At 41.5% G+C, this 18,533-nt stretch overlaps 1 protein-coding gene across 1 annotated transcript; it reads right to left on the bottom strand.

The window, feature by feature from the left end:
- Window positions 1-9,201: 9,201 nt before the first annotated feature.
- LOC127440886 (gastrula zinc finger protein XlCGF8.2DB-like) lies at window positions 9,202-12,299 on the bottom strand. Its single transcript, XM_051697967.1, has 2 exons — window positions 11,095-12,299; window positions 9,202-10,841 (listed from the first exon to the last, which is right to left on the bottom strand). The coding sequence occupies exons 1-2, from the start codon at window positions 11,177-11,179 to the stop codon at window positions 10,081-10,083; spliced, it is 846 nt and encodes a 281-aa protein (XP_051553927.1). The 5' UTR covers window positions 11,180-12,299; the 3' UTR covers window positions 9,202-10,080.
- Between the last annotated feature and the right edge of the window lie 6,234 nt (window positions 12,300-18,533).

Here is an 18,533-nt window from a genome sequence, read left to right on the forward strand (position 1 = left end):
GCTCAATGGGGCAATTTAACTGTTCATGAGATGGAAAAAACTGTTCCTGTGACTGACGGTTCTGGTGCTCAGAGCTCTGAAGTGTCGGCCAGAAGGCGACAGTTCAAAAAGGTAGTGGGCAGGGTGAGTGGGGTCCAGAGTGATTTTTCCAGCCTTTTTCCTCACTCTGGAAGTGTATAGTTCTTGAAGGGGGGGTAGGGGGTAACCAATAATCCTCTCAGCAGTCCAAACTGTCCTTTGTGGTCTTCTGATGTCTGATTTCGTAGCTGAACCAAACCAGACAGTAATTGAAGTGCAGAAGACAGACTCAATGACTGCTGAGTAGAACTGTATCAGCAGCACCTGTGGCAGGTTGAACTTCCTCAGCTGGCTAAGGAAGTACAACCTCTGCTGGGCTTTTTTCACAATGGAGTCAATATGTGTCTCCCACTTCAGGTCCTGTGAGATGGTAGTGCCCAGGAACCTGAATGACTCCACTGCTGCCACAGTGCTGTTTAGAATGGTGAGGGGGGTCAGTGTTGGGGTGTTCCTCCTAAAGTCCACAATCATCTCCACCATTTTGAGAGTGTTCAACTCAAGGTTGTTTTGACTGCACCAGACAGCCAGCTGTTCAACCTCCCTTCTGTATGCAGACTCATCGTCATCTCAGATGAGGCCGATGACAGTGGTGTCGTATGCAAACTTCAGGAGCTTGACAGAGGGGTCCTTGGTGATGCAATCATTGGTGTAGAGGGAGAAGAGTAGTGGGGAGAGCACACATCCCTGGGGGGCACCAGTGCAGGAAGTGTTGGTGTTTGTGTGAAGTGAAGGTCAGAGTAGGTGTGGGGTGTGAGATTGGGCTTTTCAAATCTGCAGTAGAGCACATTCAGTTCGTCAGCCAGTTGTTGGTCCACCACAGGGTTGGGGGTAGGAGTCCTGTAATTTGTGAGTTGTTTCATGCCACTCCACACTGATGCAGGGTCGTTAGAATATCAGAGTATCTTCTTTTAGCCACTCTGATTTCCTTATTCAGTGTGTTCCTGGCCTGATTGTACAAGACTTTATCTCACCCTTGTAAGCATCCTCTTTGGCCTGACGAAGCTGCCTTAGCTCTGCTGTAAACCACGGTTTGTCATTGTTGAATTTTAAATGAGTCCTAGTAGGAATGCACATATCCTCACAGAAACTGATATATGATGTAACAGTATCCGTGAGCTCGTCCAGGTCTGTGGCTGCAGCCTCAAAAACACTCCAATCCGTGCAGTCGAAGCAGGCTTGTAGTTCCCGCTCTGCTTCATTGGTCCATCTTTTTACAGTCCTTACTACTGGCTTGGTTGATTTTAATTTCTGCCTGTAGGTTGGAAGAAAATGAACCAGACAGTGATCAGAGAGTCCCAAAGCTGCTCTAGGGACAGAGCAATATGCATCCTTTATTGTTGTGTAGCAATGATCCAGTATGTTCCTGTTTCTGATGGGGCATGTAATGTGCTGTTTGTATTTGGGCAGTTCATGTGTGAGGTTTGCTTTGTTAAAATCCCCAAGAATAATATTAACTGAGTCCGGGTATTGTTGTTCCGTGTCTGTGATTTGATCAGCCAGCTGTTGCAGCGTCGCATTCAAACACGCGTTTGGCGCGATATACACACTCACCAGAATAAACGAGGAAAACTCCCGCGGCGAGTAGAAAGGCTTACAGTTAATAAAGAGTGCTTCCAAATTTGGACAGCACATCCTCTTTAACGTTGTTACATCTGTACACCAACTTTCATTGATGTAAAAGCATGTTCCACCGCCTCTCATTCTCCCCGTTAACTCCGCAATGCGATCCGCTCTGAACAGCTGGAAGTCCGGCAGATGTAACGCGCTGTCCAGAATGGCTTCACTCAGTCAGGTTTCTGTGAAGCACAAGGCAGCAGAGGTTGAAAAAGTCCTTGTTTGTGCAGGTTAGGAGATGTAGTTCGTCCGTTTTGTTAGAATGAGTGCAGAGATTCCCAAGATGAATGCTCGGCAGCGTTGTTCAAAAGCCCCACCGACGGAGTTTGACCAGCGCACCGGCTCGTCTTCCTCGCCTGCGTCTCCTGAACAACAAAGCCACGCCTCCAACTAAAATGTCTAGCAAAGCATCTGAATATTCAAAAATCGGGAAAAGTCTGTCTGGTATAAGCTGTTGAATGTTCAGCAGTTCGTCTCTGGTAAAACTGACTGGAAAAAGATTACTAAACACAGGACAAACAAACAAAAACAACAAAACAATATGAGCGCTCCACACCGAGGCGGACATGATGTATAATCCTGATGTATTTCATCTGATTGGTCAACTTGCCCTGTCTTCTGTATCCTACTGCCTTCAGCTAGAATTAGAGTTGGGATCGCTCTGCAAATTTTGTCTCAATTTTCATTAAATATAGTCCCGAACTACCACTAACTGTAAATTATGCATGCCATATGTATTAGAATATTGCTGCTGGGCACATCATGGTGTTGTTGCGAGGTGCCTCTAATGGACGATGCGTAAGAGATCGCAAGCCACATCACTTGGCCATATGCTGACTGGGAGTTGGTCTATTATATATTATTTTTATTTTTAATAACATTGTATGATTTTGTAGTGACTGTAGTGCCACATCCCATTGATAAAAGCCCCATGAGTTAATATGAGTTAACACAAGTTTATTTATTTTTGAAATGTAATAATATATTTACTAAATGTTCATCCAGGCTGAGGCAATTACGTCGGCAGCACACTCTATCAGCAGTCTACAGCTTGCAGAAATTAACATTGCACTTACGGAGATAGGGTTACTAGACATCCCAATAACAGGGACAGTCCTGATTTTACTCCCATGCCCCACAGATTACAGTTAGTTGTGGTTCGGGTCGGGACAATATTTCATGAAATTTTAGACAAATTTGCAGAGCAATCCCAACTCTAATTCTTTCTGATAGGATTATGGCAGTACAGAAGACGGGGCGGGTTGACCAATCAGATAAAAGGGGCGTTTCAATGCCGTTCACATGGCATATCAAATATTCAAGTCGTAAATTAATTTTTTAAATTAACACAACCATAGACACACACACACACACACACACAAAAAAAATATATATATATATATATATTATATATATATATATATATATACTTGCCCCATTTCTCCACAAATAGGTCTAAACTCCCCAGTCTTCTGGATGCCCCCTCTTCAAAAGCTGCCACACTGGCCATCTCCAAACACCACTCCTGAAATGGGGGCACTCCAGCCGACTTCCATGAAAAATGATCTGTCTGGCAATCATAATACTAGTTAGGACCAAGTTTTTTTTGTGCTTATTCTCCATATTAATGACCGCCCATCTCTTAAAATGCAGAGTCTGGGGCAAAATAAAATTTGAGAGCCCAATACCTCACACATAAAACTCTGAATCTTCAGCCAAAATTCTTGGATCTTAACACAACCCCAAAAGACATGGGTTGTGTCTACATCTTCTGATTGACATCGCCAGCAGGTGTGTGTCTTTAAGACCAAGCCTTTGCAATCTAGAGGGGGTCCAATAGACTCCCTAGCCCACACTCCCTCCTCCAATACCAAGTTTAGATCTTTCTCCCATAATCTCTTAAGAGAAGTTGAAGTTCCGTCCCCCAGACACTGAATTAGCAGGGAGTAATACACTGATGCCTCATGACCTTTTCCAAAAGTAGTAATCATCATTCCCAGAGTACTGCCGTTTTAGGGGTGTGTAAACTACTCCCAAAAACAGTATAGAGCAGGTGGTGCAGCTGTAAATACTTATAGAACTGAGATCTGGGAATCCTAAAAAGTTGAACCAAATTTTGAAAGGATCTCAACACTCCACTCTCATATAGGTCACCGAGTGTAGTAACCCCCCTCACAATCCACTCTGACCAGCAAAAAGGGGACTTGTTGATACATAATTTTGGGTTCAGCCATATATTCGAGGCAACATTTAAATAAATGTCCGAATTAAAAACTCTGGACACTTTTGTCCACACCGAGTGCAAATGTGAGACAACGGGGTGTAACTTAACTTCTCAGATTAATTTGATAGAAAGGTTTTGCAATGCCGAAATAGGGGCAAGAACTTCCTGTTCAATACAAAAGCAGGGAGGGTCTCTCTCAGGTGGAAGAGACCAATGAGCCAAATGTCTGAGTGTATGTTTACACGACAATGATGTACTAAAAACGGAAAGTTTTTCCTTTGCATTTTTGAAAAGTTTCGCGTACAAACGACAACGTTGTCAAAACGATCCCCGTTCACACGGATCCACGAAAACGACTAAAAACGTTGTATTATGCATGCCAGGCCAGTAGTTGGCGATGTCACTTTGTAAAGAAACACTACTCTGCTGCGCACATAAGCATTCTTCCACAGAGCGGTGAATACAAACAATGAAGATGGCGAAAGCATCGAGCAATTTTGTCTTGACGGATGATGAGGTTGCTTTATTACTACAATTACTTTGCTGGAGAAGCGTCAATACACTCAAAATCTTGAGCAGCACAAACACAGTCCTGTTGTCCGCCATTGTAGTTTTGAATGTCTCGTATGTTGTTTTGAAGTACTTGTGCGCATTCCTATAGACTGAACTCTCAAGATTATTCAATAAACTCTGCTCATTTTTACCATCACTTTTTCTCCTGCCTTCTTCTGTATTCCCCCTGCTGACTCTTGGGCTGGTAGGAGAGTAAGTTAACATAAGCTGTTGATGTTGGATATCAGACAGAACTCTGATATATGGATATCTTCTGACGGAGAGAGAGGTCTTGTGTATACTGGATCTAACATGCATTTTCACTGCCTCATGTTTTCATATTCTAAGCATATCACTTAATACAATACATGGCATCGCACCTCTGTCTATAGGCTATATACATAAGCGGTGGGTGAATGAATTGCAGGGTAAAGGTACATCAAATAAAATTAAGTAAATAAATAAATAACATTTAAAATACAAATAAATTTTATATTAATTTCAAGATTTTCAAATTGCAGGTTCTGCCTACTGTACAATGTTCACACTCCATACAAAACACTCCAAATGAATTAATTGTTGATTATTGTTATTTGCACAGACACCAGTATTCATATTGATAATTATACATCTCAGATTGATGACTATCAATCCATCATTCTTTATATAACACATAATACGCGTACACACGACGTCGTTGTTTTTGTATATTTACACAGAGACGATAACGGCATAGTTTTCAAAAACGTGCACTTTGAAACCCGTTTTCAAAAGTTTGCATTTTCAGGCCCCAAAACGCTGTTGTCGTATAAACCAACAGCCAAAACACATAAAAAGTTTTCCGTTTTTAGTTGAAAACATTGTCGTGTAAACGGCCCCTGAGACCGAATGCATAATAATGAAACAAAATCTTGGGTAGGCCTAGCCCACCTTTATCAATCGGCCTATATAACTTATTGAAATGTAACCTGGGACACTTACCAGTCCAAATGAAGGACTTCGCTATGCTATCAAATTGTTTGAAATAAGAGAGGAGACATCTACAGGGAGAGATTGTAGGTAGTTGAATTTTGGAATACAATTCATTTTAATAATATTAACCTTCCCAATCATAGATAAATGTAATGAAGCCCACCTGCCCACATCGCTCGAAAACCTTTTTATTAAGGGGTCAATATCTGTAACTAAATCAGACAAATTTGCTGGGAATAAAATGCTCAAATACTTAATGCCCTGTTTGGGCCACTGAAAGGCATCCGGCTGAAAAGCTGTTACTGGCCAGTACGCTGTCAGAGACAAAGCTTTGGATTTACACCAATTAACTCTGTATCCTGAGAACTTAGAAAAGGTATTAATAATTCTGCGAAGGCAAGGCATAGATCTAGTGGGGTTGGAGATGAATAGTAAAATATCATCAGCGTAAAGCAAAAATTTATACGCCACACCTCCCGCCACCACCCCTGGAAAATCATCTTGCCTTCTTATCGCGACTGCTAATGGTTCCAAGGCAAGACAGAACAATAATGGGGAAAGAGGGCAACCCTGCCAGGTGCCCCTATCCAGATTAAAATAATCTGAAATTAATTCATTTATTTGTACCGCTGCTACCGGATGTCTATAAAGTAACTTAATCCATCCAATAAAAGTATTCCCGAACCCGTATATTTCCAAAATCTTAAAAAGATAATCCCATTCTACAATATAAAATGCCTTTTCGGCATCAAGTGAGATGGCAGCAATAGGAGTCTGATCATTCGCCACTGACCACATGATATTGATGAAACGCCTAATGTTATCAGAAGAACTGCGGCCCCGAATAAACCCCACCTGATCTACATGTATAAGAGATGTCATAACTTTACTCAATCGGTTTGCCAGAATTTTTGACAATATTTTAACCTCTAGCTGGATCAGGGAAATTGGATGGTAACTTTTACACTTGCTTGGATCTTTGTCCTTTTTAAGTATCAGACTGATCCGGGCTTGTGTCATGGTTGGTGGAAGCTTTCCATTCTTTAATGATTCCATATAAACTTCTAGAAAAAGTGGAGCCAATTCTGTAGCATAAGATCTAAAAAATTCAGCGGCAAAGCCATCTGAAGACTTGATGTTTTTTTACAATCCTAGCCCACACTCTCTCCTCCAATACCAAGTCTAAATCTTTCTCCCATAATCTTTTGATAGAAGTTAAAGCTCCATCCCCCAGACTCTGAATTAGCAGGGAGTAATACACTGATGCCTCATGACCTTTTCCAAAAGCAGTAATCACCACTCCCAGAGTGTCTTCCGCTTTATGGGGGTGTATGCTACTCCCAAAAATAGTACAGAGCAGGTGGCACAGCTGTAAATACCTAAAAAACTGAGATCTGGGAATCCCAAAATGTTGAACCAAATTTTCAAAGGATCTCAACACTCCACTCTCATATAGGTCGCCAAGTGTAGTAACCCCCCTCATTATCCACTCTGACCAGCAGAAAGGGAACTTATTAATACATAATTTTGGGTTCAGCCATATGCTCGAGGCAGCATTTAAATAAATATCTGAATTAAACACTCTATTAAACACTTTTGTCCATACTGAGTGCAAATGCGAGATAACGGGGTGTGTCTTAACTTCTCCAGTTAATTTGATAGAAAGGCTTTGCAATGGCGAAATAGGGGCAAGAACTTCCTGTTCAATACAAAACCAGGGACGGTCTCTCTCAGGTGGAAGCGACCAATGAGCCAAATGTCTGAGACCGACCTATTCAGCTTACTGAAATGTAATCTGGGACGTTTACCATTCCAAATGAAGGACTTCGCTATACTATCAAATTGCTTGAAATGAGAGAGGGGGACATCTATAGGGAGAGACTGTAGCAGGTAGTTGAATTTTGGAATACAATTCATGTTTATAACATTGACCTTCCCAATCATAGATAAATGTAATGAAGCCCATCTGCTCACATCGCTCGAAAACATTTTTTATTAAAGGATCAAAATTAACTCTAACTAAATCAAACAAATTTGCTGGGAATAAAATACCCAAATACTTACTGCCCTGTTTGGCCCACTGAAAGGCATCCGGCTGAAAAGCCGTTACCGGGCTGTACGCTGGTCCAGCCTTGTGTCATGGTTGGTGGAAGCTTTCCATTCTTTAATGATTTCATATAAACTTCTAGCAATAGTGGAGCCAGTTCTGTAGCATAAGATCTAATAAATTCAGCATCAAAGCCATCTGGCGCCGGAGCCTTGCCTGTAGGCAAGGCCTTAATTACCTTGCCAAGCTCCTCCAATGTTATCTCAGAATCAAGATTATTTTTTTGCTCAGTTGTCAGTTTAGGGAGTTCTAATGGTTCCACGAAGTTTATAATATCTTCATCAGTAGATGAAGATGTGGAACTATAGAAATCAAGATAGAATTCTTTAAAAGCATTATTTTATTTTTTATTTTTACTCCCCTTTTTCTCCCCAATTTGGAATTCCCAATACGCTCTAAGTCCTTGTGGTGGCATAGTGACTCAGTTCAGGTGGCGGAGGACGAATCGTTGCCTTCGTGTCTGATACCGTCAATCTGCACATCTTATCACCTGGCTTGTTGAGCGTGTTACCGCGGAGATATAGTGCTTGTGGAGGCTTCACGCCATTCTCCATGGCATCCACGCACAAATGTGACTCTACCCTCCCTAGCAACTGGGCCAATTTGGTTGCTTAGGAGACCTGGCTGGAGTCACTCAGCATGCCCTGGATTCAAACTCGCTCACTGAGCTACCCAGGCCCCCCAAAAGATGTGTTTCTTGAAGAAACACTATATCATATTTCTTACGTTTAAGAAAAGAAATAACCTTCCTTCTTTTTATGGGGTGCCCCAATCCATTAACATTCCACGTAGAGAGAGACAATCCACTCATATTAACATTTGACATTTTGACATATTAGAAAAAACAGATTGTGTATCAAAAATAAAATTATAAAGACACATTCCAATATTGTTGCAACAAAAAAAACTGTGAGTGTGAGTCATTCCTACAATTCTGTGACATTTAAGTCCCCAGTACAAGTGTGTGTGGTATTTATATTGTTTAATTTCACCCAATTACAATTTTGATAGGCTTGTTAAAAATAATATAAACTTTTTTATGTTACACACTTCTGTGGGCTTAAAAGTTGAATTTTAAATAATTGAAATCCTTTTCTATTGCAGTGTCATTTTCTCATGTCCCAAAAACTGCAGTCAAACATCTTTGATAAAAATAAATTATAAATCATTGGATTTCTATTTTTCCCCACATACAGTTTAGTGTTACATTCTCTCACTAACATGTATTCAATTGTGGTAAATGTGTAATGATTTTAACACCGATAGATGTTTTTTATGTGTCCCTTGATTTATTGTGTACCCTGTTATGTCATGATACTATGACCTTTCATTGAATATATACTGTATGTTAGGAAATCACATGTAATATCAAGTTTAACCACTAAATGACTGCAGAGATCCAGGTTGTAGAGAAGAGGATTTCTGGACATTATCACAAGTTATGCATTTGGATATGTTTAGACATTATCAAAGACAATTTTTTTTTTTTGTTTAGGTTTAGCATTAATCTTAAGTATTGTGTCAGTTTTTGATTATGGTCAAACCTGACCATGGTGTTACAAAGGAAAGACAGAGTAAGCATTTTTTACCTAACATTTATTTCAATCATCAGAATTCAATAACTCAAAGTAAATCAAGAAAAATATCAAGAAAACGAACATCAATAAACAAAAATGAACAGGGATGGACCGTGATAAATCATTTTGTGTACAAACAAAAGACTTAGAATAAACATTTTGCAATGGCATCAAAATTAGTCAGTGAAATAACAGCAACCAACGAATTATTCATTCAGTAGTTCGCAAGTTAATGTAATCCTGCCATGAGGATAGTGTAAAAGTGTTTGGCTCGCTGCCACTGGAGGAGGGCTCGTGGCTCGAGACTTGACCTGAGCTCAAAAACCTCCCCAGACTTGTTGAATTATTAATGAATAGACAGGAGGAGTTGGGGTGGTGGAGTAATGCTGGAAGAATCGTCGCAGCATGGATGTAAGCAGCAGTTTATATACGCTTACTCTGGCGATGTGATTGCTCCAATTAAATGAACACGCTCCTCCCGAACTTTATGAAACTCCATTAAAAATTAGTTACAAACAGTAAATGGTAAAAAGAAAACAAGAAAAATAGTAAGTAATAACACAAAGTATTATCATACATTATGAATGGATGAGGTTAACTGTCTCAGACTCAGCCTTTGATCTGTGTGTTTGTGTGTGTCTGCATTGAGGTCAGATTGTTGCAATCTGCCACATGAAATGACAAGTAAATGGCTGCATAGATCCACTATTTCATGCCTGGTTGTTATAGATTAATTGGTGTGTGTGTGTGTGTCAGTGCAAATGTTCTGCATTGTGGATGTGCTATAGTCTCACTCCTTCCTATCTATGGGTGTGTGTTCTGCATTGTGGCTGATTTACGTATTTCATTTGACAAATTAAAAAAGAATGCTCTGTGTTTTAGTCTTTCCCATTCATTTCCTATGGTGGGTCAAAAATGACCCAGAACACCACTAGTGCTACTTTTTTCTTTTTGCTTTACATTTTTATTTCGCTTTGATGCTTTTTTAAATGGTTTTGTAGACCAGCTGCTTGTGTGTAACTCTTCTCACATAAAGTGCAGTGGTATGGCTTCTCTCCAGTATGCACTATCTCATGTTCTTTCAAGTGTCCTGAAATAATGAAACCCTTTCCACAAAAAGAACACACATAAGGCTTCTCATTAGTATGAATTGTCAGGTGTTCCTTCAGATGTGATTCCCACATAAATTGTTTGCCACATTGATCACAGTTAAATGGCTTCAATCCAGAGTGATAGCGCATGTGAACTGTGAGATGGCTTTGTTGTGTGAAACCCTTTCCACACTGAGGGCATTTGAAAGGCCTCTCTCCAGTATGAATTCTCATGTGACACTTAAGGTGACCTTTGTATGTAAAACTCTTTCCACACTGAGCGCACATGAAAGGCTTCTCTCCGGTGTGAATCATCATGTGACTCTTAAGGTGTCCTTTGTTTGTGAAACTCTTTCCACACTGAGTGCATGTAAAAGGCTTCTCTCCGGTGTGAATTCTCAGGTGACACTCCAGCTTTCCTTTGTATGGGAAGCTCTTTCCACACTGATGGCAAGTTAATATTTTTTTGGCTCTTGTTCTTCGAGTTCTTTTCTGCGTGAAATTTGTTTCAGTCCGTGAGCAACTAGAAGGTTTTTCACCAGTAATGAAATGATCAGATTTATGACACTGATGTTTCTCCTCCAAGTCGTTCAGTTTTTGACTTTCCTCTTTCACTTCCATCAAGTCTAAAATGAACATAGAAAATTGACATAAATGTGAAACAAGGAATACAACGGAACCTCAATTGAATCCCAGTAAGCAGCAGAAGCCAAGTACATATTTTATGTTGTATCTGATATGCTTACGATTAGTTCTGTCATTCTCACGTAGATTCTGGTTTTGTTTGTTCAAGTACAATTTTACTGCTTCTATGATTTTCTAACTATGTTAGAAATGTTCCTCAACAGTCAGTATGAAAAATCAAGAATGGCCACCAACCTCTTTGATCCTCAGAATGTTTCTGTTTCATGATATGTGTCTCTGGATAACCCAAGTCCTCTTTTTCCTCTTTAACAGACTTCATTTTTGCAATAGTATGCCAGTAGACTTCAGTGGTTACATTTGGAGTTGTTGCTATTTACATGCCACCTGATACTTCTTTCTTTACCTATATGGAAATAATCACAGCATTTATAATTGAAGTGCAGTGGGAGGGGCTTCACTGAAAGTATGAATTGGTGAAGTTTATTTTGAGTAGAAGGAATTGTTGCACCCAAACTAGACTTGTGTTAACTTCAGGTGCTTAGAGACAAAAACAATTATGCAAAATCCACAAGATGCTGTCCGCACACTGAATGACAAACAGACAGAAAAAAAAAGTCAAAAAATACATTGTTTTATTTTAAACTTGCATCGTGAAAAAGTGTGGTGTGCAAGTTAAAAACAGATCAGCAAGCAAACGTTTCAGCCCAGAGCTTTCTTTAGGAGCATCTCTTGTGGATGTAGGTTTATTTTTAAAATGTTCTTTTTGTTCCCCACAAGAAACAAATACCAATTTATCTCATTAAAACTATTCTCTCAGTAGCAGTTTTTACATTTAACTTTTTAGTTAGCTAAACTGGGTTTTAATTTGGTTTGATAATTTGGTTTAAATTTACAATTAGATTTTAAAATAGATATTTTACTGTCCTTACAATGTGTTGTTTTGCAAAGAAAGATAGCAAACTAAGATTTTTAATGGGATTCAAATAATCTTTCAAGGCTTGACTGGAAGATATCATGCACATCTTTACAGGAACAAAACTAAATATACTAATCAATATATATGCATTAGGAGCGACATGCAGCTCTCACATTAAACATCATTTGCAGGCAGATTACACAGGCATTTTCTTCACAGTAACATTTTTAAAACATAATTTGGATGTACTGAGCTTAATGTTAAAATTAGAACTTTATATTACTTACAGACAAACAGTATCTCAGGAGAGACGTGAAAGAAAATATTTGATGCACATAAATGCGGCTGTGCTCAGCACTCTACTTCCTGCTAGAACTGAACAAAATGAAAGATCCACTAGATGGCGGCACAACCGGTCAAGAAAATTATTTCAAAATAAGAGTCCTCAACAGAGCGAGCAGCACACTTTCCGCCTCGTATCATCACTTGTGCTGCTATTGATGTACATCAACTGCAACAGTCAAAAGAGCATCAAAAACTAGCAGTGGTGCAATACATTTAAATATATGTGTGTGTGTGTGTGTGTACGTACATATATATATATATATATACACACATTTTGTTCACACACACACCAATTAATCTATTACAACCAGGCATGAAATAGTGGATCTATGCAGCCATTTACTTGTTAACCTGTATATATGTATATATATATATATATATATATATATATATATATATATATATTAGTAATAGTGGATTTTTTCTTTTGGTCTTGGAGCAAATGGGTAAGTGAAAATAATATTTGCTGTGATCTCCCATTCACTCCCATTCACAGCACCACTGCAAACAAGCTAATTTCCAATTCCCCATGTCAACTCAGTTACACTGCATGACCGTTCCCCCGAGGCTGGGTGGTGTTCAGTCCCCAGTGGACACAAGTGGGCCTCAGTCGAGCACAGCTACGTGCTCAAGTTCATGAGGTAGCTGCCTCATTTCAACGGGGGTGGCAGGGAGACATCCCTGACCGCTGCATCACCACCAAGAGATGTTCTGGGATTAATGGGCCAAAACATCTGTGATGGATAGCACCTGGCTTTTGACCCCATAGCTGGACAACTGAAGGCACTGGAGGAGGTGCGACAGGCAATAATGCCCAGCAGGTTTAGACAGCTACCTGTGCATCTGACTCACTCAAATTTTGCAAATTTTTAACACAAAAATCTTTGGGGAGCTTTACTTTTACATTGTTTTTTTGTTCAATATTCAGATTTTAAATTAGATGTCAAAAGTCGTGAAAGAGGCTTTTCAGCAGCTCTGTAAATAATGATTACTCTATAATCTCTGTCAGGCTACTGATACTAAGGAAAGAAGCCTTGCAGTATAATCAGGAGAGATCAGTCTGGTTACGACTGTAACCCTGGATCCCTGAAAAAAGGGAACGAAACACTATGTCAGTTGCTGACAATATGGGAAGCTCCTCTCAGGATTGACGATCTCTGAAGCTCTTTAAAATCATGCCAATTTATTGGCAGATGGTGCTTGATGCTCCACCCATGATGTGCACGTCACCGCAGGCATAAACCAGAGCACAGCGCTATTTCATCAGGATTTTTAACTGAAGGGAAGATAGTGTATCTCACGAACCCTTAACAGCAAGAAAACAGTAGTGTGGCCAGCGTACACAGCGTCTCATTCCATCCTTTCAGGGAACCAGGGTTACAGTTGTAACCAGACCATTCCCTTTCAAATCGGTCACTTTGATGCTGTGTCAGTTGCTGATGCTAAGGGAATCATATACCATAATGCCATGCTACTGATCCACACACATAAGCAATGCCTATTAGCCAGTAGGGTAGTTAAAAAGCATCAGCACAGTCTCCCCTTCATATTGACAAAAAGAGGAAAGTGAAAAATAAAATCCAACCATTTAAATTTTGCATGAATACATTTATTCTCAATGTGAAAATGCATAGTAAATATATAGGAATGCATTTACTAATGCTAATGAACAGAATCGTATTGTACAGTGATAAAATAAAACAATAACAAAATGTATATTAAAATTAGGCGAAATGACCCACAGATGTGTTAATGTTGAAATATATTAAAAATATTTAACATGTTTTTTCAAGTTTTGAGGGAACGCGGTCCTAATTTCTACTTATGTGAACTTCATCTTTATCATCTTTAAATGAATGGACTTTTTAAAGATGACATATCAAACGAAACTAGAGACACAACTTTTTATAACCAAACAGATTTCAATCAAAAAACTTAAAGAGGTCTCTTACCAGAGGCACATTTGTTAGTGCTGCACACGTCCTGGAAATCAATGTCATGCTGTTATGTCACATGACACGGTGCGGCAGAAGTTTAACCCTTAAATGACAATGTAGAGTCTTGCGAACAGTATTCAGTCGGTTTTAATTTATTTAAATTATGCGTTGCATATAGCAAAGTCAAAATACAACATCCACACATGTGGACGCAGGGTCGCACGAGGTTAAGGTGGAGAAAGTGGTAGTGACACTAGCCAATCGGGGTAGTGAAGCACCACAGAATTATAAACATCCACATCATGGTGAGGAAAAGTTCAGAATGGTCCATGACCAACAACTTGACAATGTCACCAGCCATTAGGGTGGTAGGACATTAAGAGTCACTCTGAAAAGAGCTAAGAACAACATGGTTCAAAGACCGATATTCAAAATACAATGCTGTAATTAAGTTCATGAGATGGGCAAGGAGGATGCTGGGACCGGCTTGACAAACACGTAAGACACTTTAATGTGACACTTTTCAGTGGACATTAAACACTATAACACAGCTGCTTTTCAGCAGCTCCAACAAACATTGCTCTCGGCATTACACTAACAACACTGACACGCAGACAGACAGCTTTGCATGTCTCTCTCTCTCTCGACTGCTACTGTCTCCTATCCTCAAATACTTCCATCGCCCCTCACTGGAACGCGAGACTGGTGTGGCTCACAGGTGGAGCTCATTCATCACTCACCTTCCTGGCCTTGCATTGCCCTGACGCCGCTCGGCCCCACCCTGCTTGCCACATACCCCCATCGCCAAACTTAGGTCTGGGAATTCTCCGGCCTGTGACATACTCCACTCACCCCCCCCCCCCCAACTCCCCATTTCTTGGAAGGGAGCGTTGAATCATTGTGATGGTCTCTGGATCTGACCCGCACGTGCCTGGGAACAGGGAAAAGGGGAGAATAGAGAGATAAGAAAGCAGAGAGGAGAGAGAGACAGGCTCGCCGGCCCTGGACACGTCGTCGACTGGCCCTCAGCTCGCTGTCCTGCTCCCGTCTGCAACGCCGGGCAATGGCACTGGACCCCTCAGCTGTTCATTTCGGTTGCCGTTTGATGCAGAGCTCCAGCGCCACCGGATCAAGCAATCCCTCAGCGTCGCGATCCTCAGTCAGCAGCAAGGACTCCTTGGCAGTGCATCTTTCCTCCTTCCCGGGTTTCGGCACCAGTGTAAGAGGTTCGTAGGGTGGAAAAGGAGGAAACGGGAAACTTGGGATTGTGACTCAAAGGTAGAACTTTAAACAAACTCAAAGTGGCTTTTCAGCAATACACTCATCAGATCAGATCACACTTTTAACATAGTCTTTTCTCTCAGGTAGCTCTCTCTCTCTCTCTCTCTCTCTCTCTCTCTTGTCAGCCACTGTCTCCTCTCCTCAAATACTCCCGCCACCCCTCACTGGAACATGAGACCGGTGTGGCACACAGGTGGTGCTCATTCATCACTCATCTTCCGGCCTCGCTCCACTCACCAGAAATGCACTAGCTAGCAAGGTAGTGAACACTGAGAAATCAACCCTCCTTTGCAGTAAGAACCTGGGAAGAGAGGGAAGAGACTTCCAAGTTGTAAAACCTGGCAAAGGTGCTAGATGAAGCCCAGCCTGCAGCCAGGCAGATGTCTTTCAAGGACACAGCCTAAGCCCACACCCAGTAGGAGGCCATGCCCCTGGTAGAGTGAGCCTTAATACCCATAAGACATTGCACGCCTTGCGAATCATAAGCAAGCACAATGACGTCGACAACCCAGTGCATCCAACAGCTCCACCAGCTTCAGGAACCAAGGGAGGTTGGGCCACACCGCCGCAACTAACAGCACCGTTTCCACGCCTTCCCGGACTTTGCAAGACACTTGGTGAAACAAATGAACGGCAGGGAATCCAAACTTGCTTTTCACTGGCCATTTGTGAGTAAGGGCATCCAAGACAAAATCCTCAGAACTGATACACGTATTGACTGGAGAAGACTCTCACACCAAAGGAGAAGCTGACGTGCCAAGTTCAACACTGGACATGCCCAAAACCCCCTTAGCAGTTTATGTACACCATGACTGGAGTGCTGTTGGTCTAGATCAGTGCATGAAAGCACTGCACGATTGACTGGAAAGCTTGAGAGCTAGGAAGACTGAGAGCAGTTCCAGGCTAAACAGCCGCGCATCACCTCAAGAAGCAAGCAGCCATGTCGCCATGAATGATGAGGCACTCTCAAGTTGACCCAACATTGGAAAGGTCTCATATGTAACAAACCCAGCAGGGTAATGGCAGCCGTGATGGCCATCAACCCCAAGGCCCGCTGAAACTGCTTTAGCGGAAAAGCTCTCCCTAGCTTGAAACTTGTCAAACATCTGAGAATAGACTGAGTGTGATCGTCAGATAGATGCACTGAAATGGTTACAGAGTTGAGTTTCATTCCCAAAAAGGAAACCTGTCAGCTGGGCACCAACATGCTCTTAGTCCAAATTGAGGTCCAAACGCAAATGTGCAAGCGACTGATTTTTCTGCGTTTGCAAGCTTGCTCCTTGGACTGTGCTAAAGGCAACCAGTCATTGAGGTAGTTCAAAACATGAATGCCGTTCGGCCTCAATGGAATTCAGTGGGCATCTCAAGTCCAGTATGGTCCGCACCCTGCCATCCTTTTTGGTGACTAGGAAATAACAGCTGTAGAATCTAGTGTCACACGCCAGCACTGTCACCACAGGAGACTTTCCTCCACAGGAGACAGAAGGCGAGGAGACATGGTCCCTCTGAGCGTAACACTGGTGCATCCCGCATGGACACTGCTGAGGACAGAACAGCGTTGAAATGAGGCAGCCGCCTCATGAACTTAAGCACATAGCCGTGCTCAGCTGAGGCCCACCTGTGTCCACTGGGGACTGAATGCCACCCAGCCTCGGGAAAATGGTCATGCAGTGTTGGAAATTAGCTTGTTTGCAGTGGTGTATGAATACATTTTTGGAATGTAACGTTTTGGCATGGAGCCAACAACAGTACAAGCAATCACTATGTCGTGAACATCTTTTCGATTCCGGCAATCAGCGGGGAGAGCGAGGGAAACTCTGCATGGACACGGAGGAGTGGTCCGGGCTTCTTCAGAGCCAGAGCGAACCGTTCCATGAGCTCTGGTCCCCAATGATTGGTACTTGAACCATAAGGAAGGCTTGCCTTGTCCCAGAGACTTTACACTAGGATGAGGGCCAGGGAGCAAAATTTAAGCTAGGCCAAGGCCGCTGGGGCCTAGCTGCTGGCTTGGTCTCCATCTTCTTGGGAGCCGGAGCAGCTGGGGCACTAACATATCATTGTTATATGGGGCCGTTCTCGAACATATCGTTGAGCAGGTCATCCTGGTAGGCTTGCAAGACCACCATGGTGTGTATATCGTCTCCGTCTTCATCTTAACTACCAAATGTGATCGCACCGTGCATGCCGATATTGGCCTGCAGATCGTCATGGGCATACTCAACAGGCAAAGACCCCTGAAATGGAGACAGAGGGCATGCACCAGTGACAAATCCTCCACAAATTCTTTGCGCTTTTTATCTCGGCCTTGTATGCCTTCCTCATGCAGTCCCTTGAGAGCTGCAGGAGTATGGTGGGAGGGGGACCGGCATGTCCTTCAGAAAGAAGAAGAGCAGAGAGTGAATTGTCTTGAGTTTCATGCACTCGCAGTGAACGCAATCAATGTCAACGAGCGCTGCCTAGCCTGGCCCTAGCAAATAAAGCAGCAAAACGCTATCAAGACATTAAGCAAACAGCTCTTTTATGTGCTTTACAGACAATAAAACAAACTCACAATCACATAGCAATAGTGTTTCAATCACGTAAGTCAGTGTTTCTCAATACTGTCCTGGAGTACCACTAACACTACACATTTTGGATGTCTCCCTTATTTGACATACTCAATTCAGATCAAGGAGCATTCTACTGATGAGCTAATCAGTAGAATCAGGTGTGTTGGATAAAGGAGACATCAAAAATGTGTAGTGATAGTGGTACTCCAAGAAAGGATTGAGAAACATTGGCTTAAGTGATAAAGAATATGCTGTCTGTTGGAGCACAACAGGGAAGCAGAAAATAATCCACTTGATGCAAAATTGTGCTATATCAATGACTAAGTTCTCGTACTTGGGTGTCCAGAGTACGTGAGATTATTTTGTGACCCTGAAGGAGAAAATTCAGATGAAATGGCACTCTGGTCTGGTTTATATGTTCACAGTGACGTGTGCATCAAGGGCAGAGCTTCAAGTGCCATCTGCCAATAAACTGGCATAATTTTAAAGGGCTTTACAGATGTTGAGCTTCCAATTGCGTCTTTAAAGAGAAATAACTTTAAAGTAAATTAACTGAGCACAAGGGGGAAATATATATATATATATATATATATATATATATATATATATATATATATATATATTTAGCTTTTAAAACAACACTAT

Source organism: Myxocyprinus asiaticus, chromosome 5 (genome assembly GCF_019703515.2).
Source record: "Myxocyprinus asiaticus isolate MX2 ecotype Aquarium Trade chromosome 5, UBuf_Myxa_2, whole genome shotgun sequence".
NCBI classification, from domain to species: Eukaryota; Metazoa; Chordata; class Actinopteri; order Cypriniformes; family Catostomidae; genus Myxocyprinus; species Myxocyprinus asiaticus.

Bases quoted from the DNA above. Each gene is read 5' to 3' on its own strand.
- LOC127440886 (XM_051697967.1), bottom strand. From the start codon at position 11,179: ATGAAGTCTGTTAAAGAGGAAAAAGAGGACTTGGGTTATCCAGAGACA. The intron at 10,842-11,094 runs GTTGGTGGCCAT...TGTTCATTTTAG, and splicing joins ACATTCTGAGGATCAAAGAG to ACTTGATGGAAGTGAAAGAG.